We start from the raw sequence: 21471 nt of genomic DNA, 5'->3' as shown, positions 1-21471 counted from the left end.
CCCTAGATTTCTAAGTAAATAATCTTAAAACTATGAGGCTGATGTACTACAATGGCCATTAAAACATATTAATTATCTAGAATTATGTCTCAAGTTAATGACATGTAAATAAGTTTGAAGATAAATGTCTGATGTTAAAGTTAGTATTTTAATGCTGTCAGTGTTCCCTCTAAGTTGTGCAGAAAGCCTCCAACCTCATTCCTGCCAGTGGTGGTGGTGGTGGTTACTTAGGGGGTTTGCAGATTTACCCCGATGGCTTTTCAAAACCCGGTACTTTGGGTTTGAATAGCTTCCAGCTCGGGACTGCGTTGGGAGGGCATCTGTGCATGCATGGATGCAACACCGTGACGTCACATACATGCACGCATGTGTGTGATGTCATCGCATGAGAATAGGTTGAGGGGGCGGGGCGAAACTGGAGTGGAATGGTCCTGAACTGGGTGGACCTGGGGGCGGGACAATAGGTCTGGATTTTACAATAATAAAATCGGTGACCCGTCAAAAGTGCGCCGGACATTGGCATGCCGACAAAGCCACACTGACAATTGCGCGCAGGGACGAATGCGTGGCACCACCTGAAGCCATTATTACCATTCCCATTAGCGCTGTGATGGGGGTGGGGGATCCCACTACACTGACATATACTCGTGTTCAAGTTGAGGGGGGGAACCCTCCCAATACACCGAAAACTCCCACTCTTCTCCCGAACACTGGCTGTTCCGCTCTGATGGGCAGTATGGGGGGCCCTTCAACGTGAGCTCAAGTATTTCTCAGTGTACTGGGGGGTTCCCCCCAATACCCTCCCTCACAGCGCTAAAGGGAATGGTAATAACGGTTTCAAGCGGCGGCGAACATTTGTCCCTATGCTCAATTGTCAGCACGGCTTTGTCAGAATGCTTTTGTCCTGCGCTCAAACGTCGGTGTACCGTATAATCTGGTAACCCTAGGGTTGCTGTTTCAGCATCATATTTTCAATAACAATGGAAGGAAAGCCATGCAGAACTCCAGGCAAGCTGCCTGTCTGTAACGATTGAAAACACAATATTGAACCACCGGCCCCCAAAGGCAGGGATGTGGTCGAAGCACTCCCATGCCGCTTAGAGCAGTGATCTCCAACCTTTTCCATGTAAGGAGCCGCAAAGTGGACACAATAAAGCTCCGGGAGCCATCAGAAGATTTTAGGCTTACAAATGTAATTATAAATACTAATTTTGATTTTACAAGTCTACCAGCATCCAACGGTGGAACATCTTGCAGGCATAAGTGCAAGCGATAAGGGTGCACAAAACATTCCAGCCAACCTTGGCACAAAGTACCTCAGACCTTTTCTCTAATTTTCAAACCTATCAAGCCATCATTAAAATGGGAGGTCTATGTTCACCAGCAACCTGAAATTCCACTTTGTTTATATTTTCGGGGCTGAGCTGAAGCAAAGGTGCGCCGTCTGGAGGTTTAGCTGCTACTGTGGGTAAAAAAAGAAAAAAAGGTTCCCTGAAGCTCCACTGGGTCATAACTGTGTGGTCACACTGAGGTGCACGCACAAGCATTCACAGGGAGAAGCGAGTTGACCGTCATTCGAATGCATGCATGCGTGCATCTGCGTGTCAATGTGTCTCAAAGGAGCTTCACTGGGCCTTTTCTCTGTCCACAGTAGTGGCAGGGTTGCTGGATATGAAGGGTGAAAAATGGACTGCAGGAGTTGCAGGCAGTCCTGGGGCCATGTGTTGGAGACCACTGGCCTACAGGAAACACTGTCTGACATCAGCACAAAAAAACATAATCACATCTTGCAAATGTAGCTCAGTTGCTCAAAGCAATGGGCCTGCACATTTTTAAAGAATGTTATTTTACTGGACTTTAATAGGTAATGAGATTATTTACATAATTGTTTATTGAAAGCTTCTATACCGCTACTAATGACTGGGTAGTCAATTCAGAGCGGTTTATATTAGCTTCTACAATGGTGTTATGATACATGAGCTTCGGTAATTATAATTATGCAACTCACTACCTATTCTGCATAGAATTTGTGCCAAATGCAGCTTAAAAAACATGCATTAAAAGCACTAAGAACATTAAGCATGGAATGGCGCTTTAAATACTGTTGAGATTGTTGGTGTAGTTGAGTTCATCAGCCTCTAGGTTTGCCTCTGTAGAGATCATTTGCTTTTACTGTAGCAATAACCTGTTCAGTGGTTTGACATGCAGCCAGAACCAAGTCCCACTTGTGCAAAAGTCCTCTGTTAATATTTGACTTTAATTGTCTATGGAGAACCTCTAAAAACAAGATCACTATGGCAAGACCTTCGGCTGCATGTCCCGCAACAAGCATTGGGTATCGGAGAGATTCTGGATTTTTGGATTGATTGATAAATCCGAATATGATGACTGCCCAGAGGGTATCAATATTCCAGAAGAATGTATATCACATCCTATAAAACCCTAATGGAACAAGGATTTTTTTTTTAAATTTTTGCCAGCAGTAGCTATTGGCAGATGCTACTATAAAGCAGATTGCCTGCTTGTGCATAAACCACACCATTTGTTAGCTGGAACTGTAGTACCTGTGTTCAATCAATTTATAACAAAGATATGAAAAGTTCAGGCTCATTATGTGAAAAAAGCATTTGTATTTATGTGCAGACCAAGTAGGAAATAGTTGAATTGGATAGTAGGACGCCAAATGCCTTAAAATAAGACCTGCAATTCAATATTTCTTTTCAGATTCTCTACTGCATAGCCCAAATCCACCCATGGGCAAAAGGATTTTGGGGCCCCAACATAGGGTTGCCAGATTTTACATTCGTAAAATCCAGACCCCCCCTAAACCAGACCCCAGGTCTGCCCATCCCCGCCCTGTTACACACCAGTCCTGCCCCTAATCCCGCCCTAGCCCCGCCCCCGCTGCTTGCTCTGGTCAGGCAGGAGGGCATCCGTGCATGCGTGGATGCCCTCTTGCTCAACACAATTTCAGGAGAAGCTTTTCAAAACCTGGACAAAGTGCCGGGCTTTGAAAAGCCGTCCAGACCCTCAGACATGTTCGCAAAAGGTGGACATGTTTGGGGAAATCCGGACATCTGGTAACCCATAAAAACATTAGGCATTCAATGCTCTACCTGAAAACTGGATCTGGGCCTGAAACCCCTCAGTCCCCCAAGCTGTTATTAGTCTACTGGGCTCAGAAAAACCATGTAAACCTACAAGAATTCCATTTATTTGTTCAGAAATTCTCTCTTCATAGACAAGAGGTAGCCATTTTCCCCTTTGTTGACCTTGGTGCTAGAAAATTTCTAGATAAACCATTATTAGGTTTCTGGTTGATTCTTATATGAGAAACCAAAACCAAAACAACACTGTGGAATTAGATGTTCTTGATGTTATTGCACAAAGTTCAATAAATTCTTCAGGCAATGCAGATAAATTCTGTAAATGGTGTGGACTAGTGCTGCCCGATTTAGGGAACATTTTTTTTGATTCGATTTGATTGGCCTATCGAATTGATTTTTTGATTCGATTCGCTTTTCCCGCCCAATCAGACATTTTTTTTCCAAATGGTCCTGGCAGGTTTATTTTGTAGAATACCATGTATCTCTCCAAGCTGGATGCAAACACTTACACCAGCTCTATAATTAGCTTTATCTAGTTGGGCTAGTATAATATAAGGAAAAGTAGGTCCTTAAGAACAAAAGAGCATAATAATAGCCATACTGGGTCAGACCATTGGTCCATCTAGCCCAGTATCCTTCTTCCAACAGTGGCCAATTCAGCTCACAAGTACCTGTCAGCAACCCAAATAATACAAGTTTCCATGCTACCAATCACAGGGCAAGCAGTGGCTTCCCCCATGTCTGTCTCACTAGCACAACGTATCACAAACTGTATACCGTAGCACACAAGATTCAGGGTGTGACGTGAGATGCCGGCGCTTGCCTCTCGTGGTAAGAGGCACATCTTGTAGGCAGTCAGCCGGCATCTCTCCTCCCAGGGTTAGCAAGCTCAGGGCCCCGTCGACATGATGACATCACTCATGCACGTGATGTCATCATGTCAACATCTGTGCATGTCTAGAGGCCCTTTAGTCATGGCCCCGAGTTTAGTGTGCTGCAGCTTCAAAAATTTTGTGACACACTGTAATAGCAGACTATGGACTTTTTCTCCAGGAACATCTCCAAATCTTTCTTAAACCCAGATATGCTAACCACTGTTACTACATTCTCTAGCAATGAATTCCAGAGCTTAACTATTAGTTCCCAGAAGATTTGGTAACAGTGGTTAGCATATCTGGATTTAAGAAAGGTATGGAGCTTTGTTTTCTGTTATTCTTAGATTTCAGGTACTGTGTTGGTGTTATTATATCACTATTGTATTGTTTAGTTTTTCTTTAGCTGTTTCTGTTTGCATTTTTCTAAAATTCTTTAATAAAGAATGTTTGAACTTAAAAAAAAGAAAGGTATGGAGATGTTCCTGGAGGAAAAGTACACAGTCTACTACTGAGTCTGCTTGTAGGATAGGTGCTAAATAGGCACATTCGTGGAATCCTCATCCGCGCAGAGTTACGACTCAGTATTGTTTTCAGTTTTTAATCCACATGTTTTCATATCAGGACTTTTAGGGACTGTCGAAACACAGACCGTGTTGGGTCCACACCTCTCAATGGTTTAGGCCCTAGATATATTTTATGTGAATTATCAAATTGTACATTTTTAAATAAAGCCTGCATCTTGAACATCACCATCTCCAGAGAGTTTTCGTTTTCGCCTAAATATAGACAACCTCCACATGCTTATTTACTATACTAATAAAATAGCCAAACAGGAATTTCAAGTGTTTGAAGGGAAAAGAGAGGCATGAAAAACAGGGATGCTGATATTCTAAGCTCTTTGTTTCATGAACAAGTGCATTCTACATGTTTTAATTTGGAAAAGAAAATATCCAGCCAACAAATGGAACAGTGTGATACTGCTGCAGTTTAGGACAGTAAGACGGTTGTCTTTTGATTAGCCAACTTCATTAAAGGCATTATGGCGCCTTCCTTTAGCTCTAGCAGGCTTTCTTTGTTTTAGCAGGCTGAATGTTATGGGGTGGTCGTGCAATCTTATTTCCTCTTATGAAGCAGCCTGACTACATTCTCTTGAGAACTTTTAATAAACCATCCATAACAATAGCTTTCTATAAGCAGCAAATGCCCCCCCCCCCCCCCATGCTAAAGTGGTAATCTTTGGTTGTTGAATAGCATATGCAGTTTATAAGCAGATGTTCACAGATCAGGTTGTTGAAAGCTTCTGGTTTCAGGATATCCTAGAGCAGGGGTGGGCAACTTGCGGCCCACCAATACACTTTAAGCAGCCCCTGAGACCATGGGAAGTGTATAGAGAAAACATCATTAACCAGAGTTTTGGCAATTTTATATGCTGTGTTTCACAAATTGTTTTCAGAATAACCGCTTTAACAGTTTACTTCCATCATTTTGAGTTAAATTTTTACTTATTTATCACATCTAGGGAGCTCTTTCCACTTCCGGGTCCAACTTTATGTAATGTTGCAACTCCATAGGAATAGTATTGTTATTCATGCAGCCCTCTTTGTATGACAGTTGCCCTTCCATGTCCTAGAGAAATATTTGATGACCTACATTTGCAAACCTCCCTCCACTATTAGTCAGCATATTTTGGTTGTCTTGAAAACCCAAGGTTCTCAAGGACCGATCTGGGAAGCACTGGACGGTAAGAGAGAAATGATACTTTTGGCAGCCATTTGTTGAGAAAGTCATGTTATGGGTCACTTATAGGCTTCTAGCACTTTAAAAGCCAACTTACCTTGCATTAATCAGGTACTGTGCTAAGCTGATGTTTGCAGGGGATCCTGTGATTGTGACCTGCCGTTCTCCAGAGCCTTCTGTGGCATTAGCAATTTTGATTTGCGCTCCTGACATCTGCCTGATTTCATTTATCTTACTGCCTTGTCTGCCAATAATGCAACCTATTAACTGCGGTGGGACAAAGACTGAAGTTAGTGTCAAACACAAACAACAGCAGTCATAGAGAAAAGGAAAGTCATGGGACCCAATCAAAATCAGGGCAGGATTAAAGCATGGGCAAACTAGGCACATGCCTAGGGCCCAAATGTTTAGGGAAGGTCCTCTCAGATATACCAATTCAATGCCTCCCAAGGCAGAATTTTGTCCTGATAAGCCAGCTGGTGGCAGGAAGAATGTTCCTATATAAACATGTATATATGTGTGTGTCTGTGTGTATGGGGGGAAGGGGGGGACACAAGGAAGGGGAGGGGAATCAGAGCCTCCACTGCCCACAACGGTCTATTTTGCCCATCTCCTATGCATTGTCCTTTATTCCGCAGAAGGAATTGGTGTTTTCCCTTTATAGTCAGAACCACACAGGGCCCCATTTGTGGGAGTTTTAAATTGTACAGTATTGGTATTACAATGGGGGGGGGGGGGCATAATACACTTGCTTGTCTAGGGCCCAGTAAATGGTTAATCCTGCCCTGATCAAAATATGCATATGAGAGCCTCTGGCTACAGTACAACACCAAGCATGCTATAGGGAGATTTGGAGCATTTCACTTGTCTTGCTGTGTCCCAGGGGCAGCAGAATACCTTTTTGTTTTGGGGGAGGGGTCCAAGTTCCATCCCAACTCCTTGTCCCCTTCTCCCAGGCCCAGTATTAAATCCCTTCTCTAACCCCTATCCTCGGTCCCTGTATTATCTCTGAGGCCCTTCTCCCTATCCCAATATCAGACTCTTCTCCCAGCTCTAGCACCAGATCCCTTCTGCCACTACCACCATCTGCCAATATAAGCCCCTTTTTTTAACCATCCCAAGCCTTGCATCAACCCCCAGCCCTCTTCTCTCAGACTGTCCCTACATCAGATCCAACTCCTTATCCCTTCTGCCCCTTAACTGTGCTTTGGACTCATCTTCCATCCCCCATAGTCTAGTATCACCCCTCTCTCCCCTTCCCCACCTGTGGTCTAAAATATCCTCCTTTCTCTCCTCTCTCCATGGTGTACTATTCCCTCTTTCACCCTATTCCTCTGGTCCATTAACTTCCTCTACCCCCAAGGTCCAATTTCTTCCCTTCCCATCCCGTAGGCCAGTATCTCCCCCCCCCCCCCTCTCTTTTCTTCCCTTTCTGTGCTCCAGGCATCTTTTCTTCCACTCTCCCCTCAAACTTTAGTCCCTGTCGCAGCTCCTCTAGCACGGCTGTGACAGTGTTAGCAACGACTAGAAGTTATGGGACCAGAGAGCTCTCTTTTACTTAGCACCTAGCCTTTGGAATTGTCTTCCAAGGCATATTAGGTCTGAGGCAAATATCAAGGCTTTTAAGACGCTGTTGAAAACTTACCTCTTTTAGTCGGCATTTGGGGCAGATTCCCTACTAGTGGATCATATCTATTGAGAACTCAGCAGGCGTTCCCTAAATATATAATGTAATTAATATTTGTATACGATGTTGTTTGTTTGTTCTCTGTGTGCTATCCTATTTTTTATGGCATTCCTTTTTTTTATTTTTTAAATCATTTTATTGATGTAAACCGCTGAGAACTATGTTACGATTTGGCGGTATATCAAATTTAAATAAACATAAATACAGAGCCCTGGTTTTAGGTGCTCTGTAAAGCTCTACCGGTCCCATTCCCCGTGAGATGCACTTCCTGTTTTCATGTGGCTGGGCTGCAAGTAGAGTTACCATATGACTCCCAAAAAAAAGGGAGGACGGATTGAGACATCTGGGATTTACTTCCATTGGTTTCAATAGAAGTAACGCCCAGATGTTTCTATCTGTCCTCCTTACTTCCATTGCTTTCAGCAGAAGTAAAACCTGGATATCTCAATGTGTCCTCCTTTTTCTGGAGTCATAGGGTAACCCTAGCTGCAAGAGCTCCTCAATGCCAAGGCTCCATGGCCCATTAACTGCTCTTTTCTTTACTAACATCGTTGCTACCAAGCTGGAGTAGCTGTGACTGGGACCGAGATTCATGCTGGAGCATGGATGACAAGGTCCGAGGTTTGAGGGGAACATGGAAAAGGTGAAGATGTCTGGACCACATGAGCAGGAGAGAGGTTCTCATTCCCACCCATATGTCTACAACATTTTTTGGGGGGAGTGGGCAGCTGGCAGCAAAAAGTCGGTGGGGCCAGGGCTTGTGTGGCTGTCCCCCAATTCTAATTAATTTGCTATGACCTCCAGCTCTGTGTGTTAAAAGCTCTAACTTTTAATTTTTTTTTTTTTTTCTTTTTTAAATTTCTCAGGTTTGCTATTGACCATGCATTATGTTGTAACAAGATAGCATCCACAGTAACATGGCCCTCCAGGGCTGTAGAGAAAATGACAGTAATAAAGAAGTCATGTCTATGAGACCCTGTTAATGTAGAGAAATTACATGGCATTTTATAAAGTGCATTTTTCAGATTCACTCTTTTTGTCTGCAGGCTGATGGAGCAGGAAAATGAAGCTAGGAGTTGCCCAGTAGTTAGAGCACTGCTACTGACAACCAGGGAAGCCCAATTCAAATCCTCCTGCTTCTTCCTATGCAAGTAACCTACTACTACTGTGTTTCCCCAAAAATAAGACCTATCCCGAAAATAAGCCCTAGTCATAGGCAGCCGCGCTTCCCCTGCCCCGCCCCGCCATGGAGTCGAACCGCTGAACCCCTGCTGACCCTCCATTCTTCCCTCCCAACCGATCCCCGCCGACCGCGACCATAAATACCTTCCGGCAGAGGAGCATCAGGCCAGCAGCACTCATTCTTCCTGCTTCGCGGCTTTCTTGCTGGGGCCTTCTGTGTGCAGTGTTACTGATGATGTCATCAGTACACAGAAGGCCTCAGCGAGAAGGCTGCGAAGTAGCCTGTGAGTGCTGCTGGCCCGACGCTCCTCTGCCAGAAGGTATTTATGGTCGCGGTCGGCGGAGATCGGTTGGGAGGGAAGAATGGAGGGTCAGCGGGAGATCGGTGGTTTGGCTGCTTGGCAGGGGCAGGGGCGTGTGCTCAAGTGTTCTGCTGCACGAGGGAAGGGAGGGAAGGATGGAAACTGGGCAAGGGTTCTGCAGCACAGGAAGATCGGAGGGATGGAGGTATAGAAAGATGCTGCAGCGGGAAGGCACAAGGGGATGGGTGAGAGGGGAGGAAAGATGTTGCACATGTGGGGGGAAAGCAAAGAGGAAGAATTGGGGTGAAGGAGAGGAAAGGAGAGATGATCATATACATGAAAAAATAAGCCCTACCCGAAAATAAGACCTAATGCCTTTTTCGGGCCCCAAATAGTGTCTTATTTTTGGGGAAACACGGTATTAATTTCTATAGCACTACTAGATGTATGCAGTGCTGTACACATTATATGCAGGTACTTTCTCTGTCCCTAGCGGGCTCACAATCTGTTTTTTTTTGTACCTGGGGCAATGAAGTGTTAAGTTACTTGCCCAGGGTCACAGAGAGTTGAAGTTGGAATTGAACCCAGCTCCCTGGGATCAAAGCTCACTGCACTCAGTGGCGTAGCAAGGGCAGGTGCCCTCCTCGCTGCCCCCCAGGCCACACTCAGACCCTCCCTTCCCCCATGCCTCTTTCTATCTTTGCCAGTGTGAGCAGCTTCTCTGGCCTGCTGCTCATGCTGGCGATGTCTTTTCCTCTGATGTCACTTCCTGGCCCCTGACCTGGAAGTGATTTCAAAGGGGAGTCAGGTCGGTTTGAGAAGCAGGCCAGAGAAGTTGCTCGCATTGACAAAGATTTAAAGAGGTAGGGCAGAGGGAAGGGAGGGTACAAGCATGGCGTGGGTGTGGGGGTGGAGATGTGCTGGGGCCCCCACCAAGTTGGCAGTCTGCCCCCCTGCCCCCTTACTACGCCACTGACTGCACTAGCCATTAGGTTACTCCTGCACTTAACATTCTGTTATGTCAAGCACAGAAGTGGCTCCATCCTGGTTAAACTGCACTGACCTGTCCATTTCTGGATATTCAGTGGCACTTAAATGGATGAGAACACTGACTAGCCCTTCTGTCAAAGCAGTAACTGGCTAGGTTAGGGGTGATCCAAAATAGAGTGTGGGCGGAGCCAGCACTTAATTAGAGAGTGGCGATATTTACTCTGTGAACTGGTTAAGTGAGAGGATGAAGTTAAGACAGCTGAAAAGCTGTCTTAACTTTATCTGCCAAGGTGTCTGTACATTAGTCTGAACAGTGACCAGTACTTGGTTAGCTTCTGGGTTGCTACACTAACCCAGACATTCAGTGCCGGAGGCAGGACATGCCCCAGCATTGAATATATGGGTTAATTCAGCTAGTGGCTGTGATCAGTGGGCTGAATATTGACCCCTTAGATCGTATGCCCTCCCGGGATATACACAGTGTATCTGAATATATCTCACCTTGGGCTATTATTGAAAAAGGCAGGAGCTAAATCTAAATACATTGGGGGGAAAAAATCCCCCCAACAGGGTCACTTTTTCACTTAGAATTAGTCACTACAGAATCACTGTGCTTCCAGACCATCTGAAACCTGCTGGCATTTCAAATTTATGACAAGAGAGATTGGGAGAAAAGGAAGCTCAGACTGCAGGTCTTTAGTCACAGCCACTGGAGGGGAGTATTCTCCCTCCTTCTTCTGTAGCAGCTTGGTAGGTGTTGCTGTTTTATAATAAGGGAAAGGATTGGGTCTTGTATGCCACTTTTCCTCCAGGAAATTGTCCTAACCTTTCTTAAAACCAGCTATGCATGTGTTCCAGAGCTTAACTATTCTCTAAGTGAAAAAAATATTTCCTCCTATTGGTTTTAAAAGTATTTTCCAGTAACTTCATCGAGTGTCCCCTAGTCTTTGTAATTTTTGACAGAGTGAAAAATCGATCCACTTGTACCCATTCTACTCTACTCAGGATTTTGTAGACTTCAATCATATCTCTCCTCAGCCGTCTCATTTCCAAGTTGAAGAGCCCTAACCTTTTTAGCCTTTCCTCATACGAGAGGAGTTCCACCCCCTTTATCATCTTGGTCGCTCTTCTTTGAACCTTTTCTAGGGCCGCTATATCTTTCTTGAGATAAGGAGACCAGAACTGAATGCAATACTCCAGGTGAGGTTGCACCATGGAGTACTACAGAGGCATTATAACATTCTTAGTCTTGTTAACTATCCCTTTTTTTAAATAATTCCTAGCATCTTATTTGCTTTTTTGGCCGCCCCTGCACATTGTGCTGAAGTTTTCATCATATTGTTTACAATGACACCCAGATCTTTTTCTTGGGTGTTAACTCCCAAGGTGGACCCTAGCATCTGGTAACTGTGATTCGGGTTATTCTTCCCAATGTGCATCACTTTGCATTTGTCCACATTAAATTTCATCTGCCATTTGGACACCCAGTCTTCTAATTTCCTAAAGTCTGCCTACAATTTTTCACAATCTGCATGCGTTTTAACAACTTTGAATAGTTTAGTGTCATCTGCAAATTTAATCACATCATTCGTCGTTCCAATTTCCAGATCATTTATAAATAAATTAAATAGCACTGGTGCCAGTACAGATCTCTGTAGCACTCCACTCTTTATTCGCCTCTTTGAGAAAAATGGCCATTTAACCATACCCTTTGTTTTCTATCCGATAACCAATTCCTAATCCACAATTGAACTTTGCCACCTATCCCATGACTCTTTAATTTTCTCAATAGACAGAAGTATAGAGTAATATCTTATACATGCCCTCATATATCAATTTTCTCCCAACGATCCTCAGAAGCACCACCTTGGACTCCAATACTTCATTGTCTCAGGCTTCAAGTGCTGCTTCCTCACTGGATCCTATTTTTATTATTGCAATTTATTAAATAATTAATAAACTTATTATCTCCACTTAGCTTATATGTGGTCTTCCTTTCAGGGATCGCGGTAGCAACATGTTTCACTTGAAAGTTTTATCAAGGCTACTCACTTTTACAATTCCCCCACTAAGCTTAAAACCTGCCCTCATAACAGAAACATACTTTTCTCCTGTTATCGGCCTACTTTTTTTTGTCTTTTACCTTCAACTGCTTAGCGCCACTCCAACAGACCATAGAAGCTTGGCCGCAGCGTCTGTCTTCTCCTTTCTTAACCTTTTCCTATCATAATACATTTTATGTTGCGGTGGTTCCAATAGTAATTATTTTAGCTAAGTTTTGTATTATTCACCGTTATCATTTACGGCTATTGTAAACATAATGTAAATAAGTCATAAGTCTGTAAATTCAAATATTTTGTGTTCCTGGCTCTTTATTAGTCCATACAGACTGTTTATCCACTGTCTATGTCATTTTTGGAATGTCCCGTCATCCAGGACACATGATAGGAAAAGTTTAAGCATACGCCCTCGATCAGCTGGCAGTGACGTCATTCCCCCACCGTCAGCAGTCCCGGCTGGGCCAACTCTCCCTAATAATATATTGTTGTTTAATGTATTGATTTTTAACGCACATTTAACAATTTCACAATTAGGACGAGCTCCCCAACCACAGACCCCTCATATCAAAGTGGCCCGTTCTAACTCTAGATTTAACCCTTTTGGGATCACCGTATTTAAATGGTAAATCCGCCTCTGTTCAATGAAGTTTAGTTTTTCCTCCTAGTTGCCTACTATTTATTTATTTATATATTTAATAAATTGCAATAATAAAAATAGGATCCAGTGAGGAAGCAGCACTTGAAGCCTGAGACAATGAAGTATTGGAGTCCGAGGTGGTACTTCTGAGGATCGTTGGGAGAAAATTGATATATGAGGGCATGTACGGAGTATAAGATATTACTCTATACTTCTGTCTATTGAGAAATTAAAGAGTCATGGGATAGGTGGCAAAGTTCAATTGTGGATTAGGAATTGGTTATCGGATAGAAAACAGAGGGTAGGGTTAAATGGCCATTTTTCTCAATGGAGGAGAATAAAGAGTGGAGTGCTGCAGGGATCTGTACTGGGACAAGTGCTATGTAATTTATTTATGAATGATCTGGAAATTGAAACAATGAGTGAGGATCATTGAGAGAAAATTGATATATGAGGGCATGAATGGAGTATAAGATATTACTTTATACTTCTCTCTATTGTGATTTTGGTGACTCTCATAAAGAAAAGACTGTTGTAAAGTATTAGACTGTTGCAAAGTATTAAGTTCTATTGGAGGAATTCTTTAATTTTCTTAACATCAATTTTACAGGTGGATTGAGCTTAAGAACTGTATTATATTGGCCCACCCTCAAATTACGATGCAGAAGGGTCAGCCGGATTGCTTGTCACTTTGCAATGCATTATCCTCTGACCCAGGGGCAGCTGCCCAATGGTATAAACATTTGAAGATTAATGCATGTAAACCGCCAAGGGGTTTGCAAGGAACATGGGAATTTGATTTGAACACCAATTTAGATTAATCACAATGGAAATTAGTATGGAAATCAGTTATCACATCACTACATTCTGCATGTATGACGCAGTCTTCCTTTTTTTTATTGCACAAGGCGCTATGGCCTCCACTTCGTTTATATAGAATCAATGCATCCAAGGGACAACTTTGTTGGTCATGTAAAGATGCAACTGGTACATCATAGCATATGCTATTCACATGTCCATATGTTGCCTCTTATTGGAATAAGATACGGACAACAATTTCACATTTGTTGTCCATAACAGAACTACTGTCTTATCCAATAATTATATTAGGAGGTTTGGGGTTGCAGACTTCTTTAAGTACCCATAAAGCACAACTGTTAAAGATCTTACTAATGTTAACGCTTAAAACTATTTTCATTAATTGGAAGGATTTTTCTAGATTAGAATATAATATATGTGGTTGAATATGTTAGATCTGTATAGTAAGTATAAGAAGATTTATGTAATTAAATGTGGTAATTTAGAGAAATTTAGGCACGTATGGGAATGTTTATTGAAACTTACCCCCTCTTTTATGAAACTGTGATAGCAGTTTCTAGCGCGGGGAGCCGCGCAGAATGGCCCTTGCTGCACCTATGGCGTGGACTTAGGCGCCTGGCCCAATCAGGCCCTAGGCCCGCCATTCGGAGGATGGCAGGCCTGCTGGGTGGATGGGCTTGGGACTCGTCTGTCTGTCCAACTTCATGTAAGTGCAGGGGGAGGTGAGGGGGTGTGGGGGGTGTCAGGGAGGGCGATCGGGGGTTCAGTCGCAGGGCTATGGGCAGGAGGGCCTGGGCTCCCTTCTGCCCATATTTTAGGGGGGGGGTCGCCTTGGCAGGAGGGGTTGGGCTCCCTCCTGTCGGTATTGTCTGGGGGGTGTGGGGGGGGGGGTCGCGGGGTCGCCTCGGCAGGAGGTGTTGGGCTCCCTTCTGCCGGCATTGCCCGGGGTTCAGGGATGGGGTGGATCACGATCATGGCAGGAGAGATTGGCCATCTCTCCTTCCGTGATCACAATCCCCGCCCTTAACTGCCGCGAACTAGGCAGGAGAGATTATTTAAACGTTCACCATATCTTTTGATCACACCTCATATGCAGAAATCTAAGGGAGAAATATTTAACGAAAAGAAAGGGGACATCACTATTTGCCAAATAAGTGCAGTATGGCACTTATTTGCAATGTGGCAAAATAGTATGACAAGGTAGAGGCCACCTTTGAAAGAATATAGGCACAGTAGATGCAACCCAGAGAAGGTCAAATGGCACTGGGGCTGCATAAATATCCTTAGGAGATAAAACTTAAGAAGCTAAGTATATGGAAATAAGAGGAATATGATAGAGCCATTCAGATAGCACAAAGCTATGAATAATGCACAAGAAGCAAACCTTGTTCAGTGGAAATTCTAGGATGGGGCTTTCCAAGCTCTCCTAGATCACCTGGATATCAAAATTGAACATGTATGAGATCCTGGGTGTTGAAGCTATGTAAATTTATGCAAAAGACCCCGAAGGTGAGGCAGAACCTATTCCTTAAACACTGTGGAAGGAAACACAGTTCTTGAAACTACATCTCCTAGAAGACTGGGCAGCTCTGGTAAGGACTTCTAACTTAGCAGGCAAAAAAAAAGGACAATTGATCAGGTTCAAAAAACATCCTTAGAACTCTTATATCTCACTGCACACGTGCAAGGAATTTTTAGAAAGAAGGAAGCACCAATCTGCAATGATTTAATAAGAAATTCTTCTTCCTAGCAATATCAGGAAATACATTAACTCTGAAGTTAAAGAAAAAAAGAATGCTTATGTTTAAAGAACAACCTTAACACCACATCTCTGTCCAATTCAAACAAAAAAGATAGCTATCAATGCCATCCGCTCAACTGACTCAACAGAAGTTTTAAGAAAAGTTGATATTTCCAAACTGTCTGAGAAAATGTGAGAAATATCCTTCTGATAATTTATATCCCAAGGGGAATACAGTAAGCTGAAGTACCAGGTGGAATAACCTCTGGCGAGAACTTTAATATGTCCATAAAATACTTTTTTTAAAAAAACAATTTCTATAGTAACAACTTTAGGAGCTTTGAAAGTGAACAAAACAAAGGTTCTTGCTATATTTTCCAAATTTTCAATTTTCTTATGCAGGAGAACATTTTCCATAACTAGTAAATTCTCTTCAGTAATCAACCTCTCAATTATAGGTTCCAAAACATCCAAAAAAGCTTTTGCATTGAGCTACATCAGTAATATGTACTGTATATCCACTACAATAGTGAGTACTTGTACTTGGGAGGAAAGTTGTACTAGTTGCTCATGAACTCCAGATTCTTTATATGGCGCCATGATTTGCGCTCCAAAACTTAGGCATGCTCCCAAGATGCACATGCAAATGAATATTTGGGTGCCAACAACCACTTATTGGTGTTAATTGGCAGCTGTTAAAATTTGCACATGCATCTGGCTGCACGCTAGTCTATAAAGCCTAACCGTAATAACGCTTAACTCAAAAGGGGGCGTGGCCATGGGAGAGGCAATAGATATATCGGGGTGTTCCGAAAAGTTATGCACATTCTTACAGAACACTGCCTCAGCATCCCAGATTTCAGCAGGTGTAAGTCTGGTGTCAAAAGTTAGGCATGGGAATCAGGACTAAGCATAATTCTATAAATGTTGTGTGCCCTTTAGAGAATTGTGCTTAGCACCAATTTTTTTCACTGCAGATTTTTGAGTGCCATTTATAGATATCCCTCCAATTTATTTATTAAAACAATTGCTATACTGCATTTCTAAAAAAAAAAAGGTCAAAGTGGTGCAGTCTAAAATTAAAAGATAGAAAGGAACTCCAATTCTTAGGCTAGATGCACACACAATTTTCTATACAGAAGTCCAACAAACATAACCATAGGTCAACAAACCATAGTCCAACAAACATAACCATAGGTCAATTTAAAAAACAACAACAAAAAAAGAGTTTCCAAGTCCTTTTTAAAAGCTTGAAACACTGTAAGGCCTCTAATAGAATCAGGCAAGTCATTCCAAAGTTTAGAGCTTAAGAAGAAGAATGCAGAGTGCCTAGTGGATTCATAATAGGCTTCAGATGGAGGGGGAAGGACTACCCGATTAGTATCTAACGAGTGAAGAGATTTGGCCTGTGTGTAAGCAGAGATCAGATTAGAAAGGTATGTGGGGATGCCTTGGTGAAAGGCTTTATGAGCAAGACATGATATCTTACATTGAGAACGGTAGCCGATCGGGAGCCACTGAAGTAGTTTCAAGAGAGGAGACCAATGATCAAAACAAACTGGATTACAAAGAAACTGCTTGGCAGTATTATGCAGGGTTTGTAAACATTTCAGTTCTGCTTGAGATAATTTTACGTACACAATATTGCAGTAATCTAATAAGGGCATTTTCAAAACACTAACTCCCTCTTCTACAAAGCCACGCTAGCAGCTGCTGTGCGGCAACGGCCACAAAGCCCATAGAGACATAAAGGGCTTTGGGGTGCTGCATGGCTTTGTAGAAGAAGGGGGTATGATGTCCAAAAAAATGGCATAAATAGGCACTTGGACGTTTTTCTCACCAAAACATCCAAGTGCTGATTTTTGAAGCCAACTTTCTAGAGTTTGAGAGGGTGTGTTGGAGGCATGTTATGGGCAGGCTTTGAGCGTGCTTAGCACTTGGATGTTTTGCGGTTATAATTGAACATTTCCCAAGACGTCCAGAACAGAACTTAGATGTCCAGAACTAGGCCTGTTTTAAAACTGTTTAAGTACCATAAAGGAACCCAAATTGATCAGGTGACCACTGGAGGGATTAAGAAATGATTCCCCCTCCCCACGCTTTCCCATTGGTCACTGACCTCCTCCCACCCCACAAATATCTGAATGAAACAGTACATACCTGTCTCTAGAACAGTAGCACCTGGTATGGGAAAGCCTAGTAGAGTGGGCTAATGAACCATAGAGAGGAGGACCAAGGTCCATAAGCCACTCTAACCACATTTATAGTGGAAAGTGTGAGGCCACCAGAACTCTACTATACTGCCATATAGGTGCTACCTTTAGTCATAAGGGCTATTGGGGTGGTAGACAGGTGGGTATAGAAGGCTTTTGGGTGGTTTTGAAGGGTTCACCATAAATTATAAGGCAGTTATGGTTAGATGTATATCTGGCACTCTTTATGTGACGTTCATAGCAGTGCTCTCTGTTAGCATGTCTGTGTGGTCAGTCAATTACAGTGCTGGCCCCTCCCACATCCAAATGATCTGGATTTGGATGTTTTGAACTTGGACATTTTTGTGGTTGAAAATGGCAACAAAAGTTAGGCATCCTAAGGCTGGATGGCTTGATGGCCAAGAAGTCCAAATAAATCATTTTCAAAAAAAATTTGGATGTCTAACAGTTTTGAATTTGGACATTTCCCCAGCCTGACTTTTGGACTTCTTGTGGGAAATCTCCAAAGTTGGACTTACCGAGATATCCTATCGAAATTGCCCCTCTAAGTCTGACATAACAAAAGAGCGTATAAAACTGAGCACTCAAGAATTTTTTTCAGAGAATGTAAATGTCATAATGCTAAAACCCCAACTTGAGAATCTTTGAAACTTGATCGAGAAAAGTAAGAGCTCTGTCATAAAAGGACACTGAAGTATTTGAAAGACTTCACTACTGTGATTGGGGAATCAAACAAAATTGGAGTTACCATGCAAAGAATATCTGACCACATAGAATCAAAGGAGATCACAGCTGGTTTTAACAGACAAGATTCTGAAATTTTGATGGGTTTTACTGATAAAGAACTTTATGGAGATGGTGAACCTCCAGCCTCCAAGGTTTCAGAAACTGGGGTGCAAGCTAGATGCAGCTTTTTTGGTCCAGTGTCACCATCCATCTCCAATTCACTAGTAGATTTCCTGGACATAGCATCATCTTTCCTCACCATAGTCTTGGCTGATGCCATCAAGGCAGGATCAAGAGGCTGCCTTCTCTCATTGGGGCTTAATGATGTTTTATGGGACAAAGAAACCATAAGGCCCTTGGTTTTCTTTCAGTAGCTCCATCCCAGATAAACACTCCAATACTCCATAAACAACAAACAAATGCATAGAACTAGGTAAAGAGGGAGTGCTACCGTGTTTCCCCGAAAATAAGACACTGTAATATTAATTTTGGGCCCCAAAAAGGCACTAGGTCTTATTTTTGGGGATGTCTTATTTTTTTCATGTACAATGATCATCTCTCCCTTCCTCTTCTGCACCCCAATTCTTCCTATTTCCTTTCTCTCCCCCACATGTGCAGCATCTTTCCTCCTTTCTCATCCATCCCCTTGTGCAGTATCTTTCTATCCCTCCCTCCCATCCCTTGTGCAGCAGAACCTTTGTAGCTTGTATCCCTCCTTCCCATCCCTTGTAGCTTTTATCCCTCCCTTCCTTCCATCCCCCCATGTAGCATCTTTCTAGCCCCCTCTGCATGGAACATATTCTGGTACATTAGAGCCTGCTACTAAAAAAAAAACCCCAACCCCCCAAAACAAAATACTAGTTATATTGAATTTCCTTGTCAAAATGGTAAATCCCAGCTTGAATTTCCTGTCTGCAGCAATCATTATTTCTGCACTTAAGGAATAAGAAAAACTAATTAAAACTGACTTGTATTTTTTAAAGGAAAGAGTCAGGTCCAGTAAATTTTACAGTCTTGAATTACTAACATTGTAGAGCCAGTTTATGAAAGGATGTGATGATACAACACGTGCAGGGGCATTTTCAAAAGGACATCCAAGTCAGAATTGGGACATCCTGCTCATAACATTAAAAAACACCTCCATCCATCTCACAAGAATTTTCAAACAAGAAATACATTGGGGGGTTTCCTGTTCAAAAATACATGAGAACATCCAAAATGAACAGCCATTTCAACTTAAATGTCCAAAAATCCAGGGACAAGTATGTCTGTGTGGCAGCATTTTAACAGAAATGGCCATACAGACATTCTTGTAGAGCAGAGAGGTAGCCTAGACAGAATGTGGGGAATTCCCATATGATGTTACAAGAGGCCTCCACATATAGAGGAGCAGCAATTTTATAATGTGGAGATAAAAAGAAGTAATACCAAGGGGTCAAGTTCGGAGTCGATCTCTGCTTCAATAATAAAACATCTCTTTCCTATTTTCAGCCCATTCATACACAAATTGATCACAAATAGTCTCTCTTAGGGGGTCCCTTCCAAAACATTGGAAAGAGTCAACCACCTGCCCAATTATTAAGGACCATAATGCATCACCAGATGAAGAATCAAATTACCGACTAATCACTAACATTTCATTTCTCATGAAAATTACAGAAAAAGTAGTTTTCAATCAAATCACGGACTTGACAAAACTCAGGTACTACACCCAAATCAAACTGGTTTCAGGAGTAATCACTCAATGGAACATTCTATGATCGGATTAACTACCACCATTCTATACTTTGATTTCCTTAGAACTTTCTGCTGCTTTCGATACCATTGATCATCAGCTGCTTCTCAATAGACTAATCTCCATAGGTATCATTGATCAAGTATTGTCCTGGCTCTGCTCCTATTTTTCAGACTGTTCCTCTAAGGTACTTTTCAACAACTCGTTATCTAATACTTACTCTAATACCTATGGAATTCCTCAAGGTTCTATATTGTCTCCACTCCTTTTCAATATTTTCTTAGCACCATTATTGACACTTAGGGCTCCTTTTACTAAGGTGTGCTAGCGGTTTTAGCGCACGCTGCAATGCCGTGGATAATTGAGTTACATGGGAGTAGAAATAAGATTGATAGGGTGAGGGAGTCAGACTGGAAAGGATGGGAGAATGTGAAAGGAAGGGAATTACTGTGTATAATTCAGAGGGGTTGATGGGAAATGAAGAGAGAGAGAGAGGAGGAAGTTGTTCAGGGCTACGGTTATCATATGTCTGGATTTCCTGTTTTTTGGTGACTGTTGGGGCATCTGAGTGGCTTTTGTGTGCGTCAATTTTTTCTGGGTTTTAGTTGGAGATCCTGCATTTACAGCGTACACTCACTCCTTTCACTTCCTGTGTGCTCCAGAAGTGAAAGCAGAGAAGTACAACCAACACTGACTCCTCCCCTGAGTCATCATTGCTTTGCAAATTGCTTCTCTCTGTGTTGGCAACCGACCTTCCCCTCCCGTGTTACTAATGCCTCTGATATGCCAACCCTCCCACAGATTCAGAGCCAGTGCCTGGAGATGTGCCTGCTCACCCCTGTGGACTGTCCCCCAAATAATTGGACTTCTATTTGGCACTAACTGATTATTTTTAGCAGCACTAACTGGTTAGGCGGGATCAATGTTAAATAGTTTGTGAATTAAAAAAAACGTTTGGTTATTTCATGACTGTGCTCTTGACCAAACTTTTATACAAGATTAAAACCTTTGGCAAAGACCCCTGCCCTTCTCTTTGCATTTCTGAAATAAAAATGGTGTCATGCAGAGTTGTAATTGTGGTGCTGATCCTGGAGAAAATCTGGATTCTTTGCTGGTAATGAGACCTTTTAGCACCCACATATGAATTATCTGTTATAGAAGCAGATTCTGAGGTAAGGCCACTTCTTGTGAAGATATTACTTGTGTGCTCTTGGAAATGTATGTATAGAATCATCTTTGGAAATGTCTTCGTTCCTTTAAAAGTTGTCACAACCAAAAAAGATGGTGCAATTTGCCACATCTGCAGGGAGCCCAATTACCGTAACTTCACTTGTCATGGATGTTTTATGTTATGTAACTATTCCAAAAGAAGAAAGAATGGTTCACACATAAAGTACCACTTTTTTCAGAATTAGATGTTGCAGTGCTTAGATTTCAATGCACGAGAAATTTTTTGTTTAAATGAAAAAATGATATTTTCCTTTATATTCCTCATTGTTAGTGGCAAATATTTCTGACAATGTCCAATATTCCAATGATATGGTAACGTTCAGATAGAAAGCTCCCTCTGAAGCAACCATGAGAACACAGAAAACTTTCAGCTAAGAAAGTGGATTGCCACAGCTACAAGTTAAATCCATACAAGAACTTGCACAGATGT

The 21471-nt window shown here is 42.4% G+C and overlaps 1 protein-coding gene across 6 annotated transcripts in view; it reads right to left on the bottom strand.

Annotated features, from left to right (window-relative positions):
* LOC117353978 (poly(rC)-binding protein 3-like) overlaps nt 1–21471 on the bottom strand; it is a 342700-nt gene that overhangs the window by 7149 nt on the left and 314080 nt on the right. For 5 of the 6 annotated variants that reach the window (XM_033930638.1, XM_033930637.1, XM_033930639.1 and 2 more), the window contains one exon: nt 5817–5986. The exons of the other annotated variant lie outside the window; for it this stretch is intronic. In XM_033930638.1, coding sequence (XP_033786529.1) covers nt 5817–5986 — 170 coding nt within the window. The remainder of the gene's footprint in view (nt 1–5816; nt 5987–21471) is intronic. 6 annotated transcript variants of the gene reach the window in all.

This window comes from Geotrypetes seraphini, chromosome 2 (genome assembly GCF_902459505.1).
Source record: "Geotrypetes seraphini chromosome 2, aGeoSer1.1, whole genome shotgun sequence".
NCBI classification, from domain to species: Eukaryota; Metazoa; Chordata; class Amphibia; order Gymnophiona; family Dermophiidae; genus Geotrypetes; species Geotrypetes seraphini.
The sequence above is the reverse complement of the archived record's forward strand: the minus strand, read 5'-3'. Positions and strand labels throughout refer to the sequence as shown.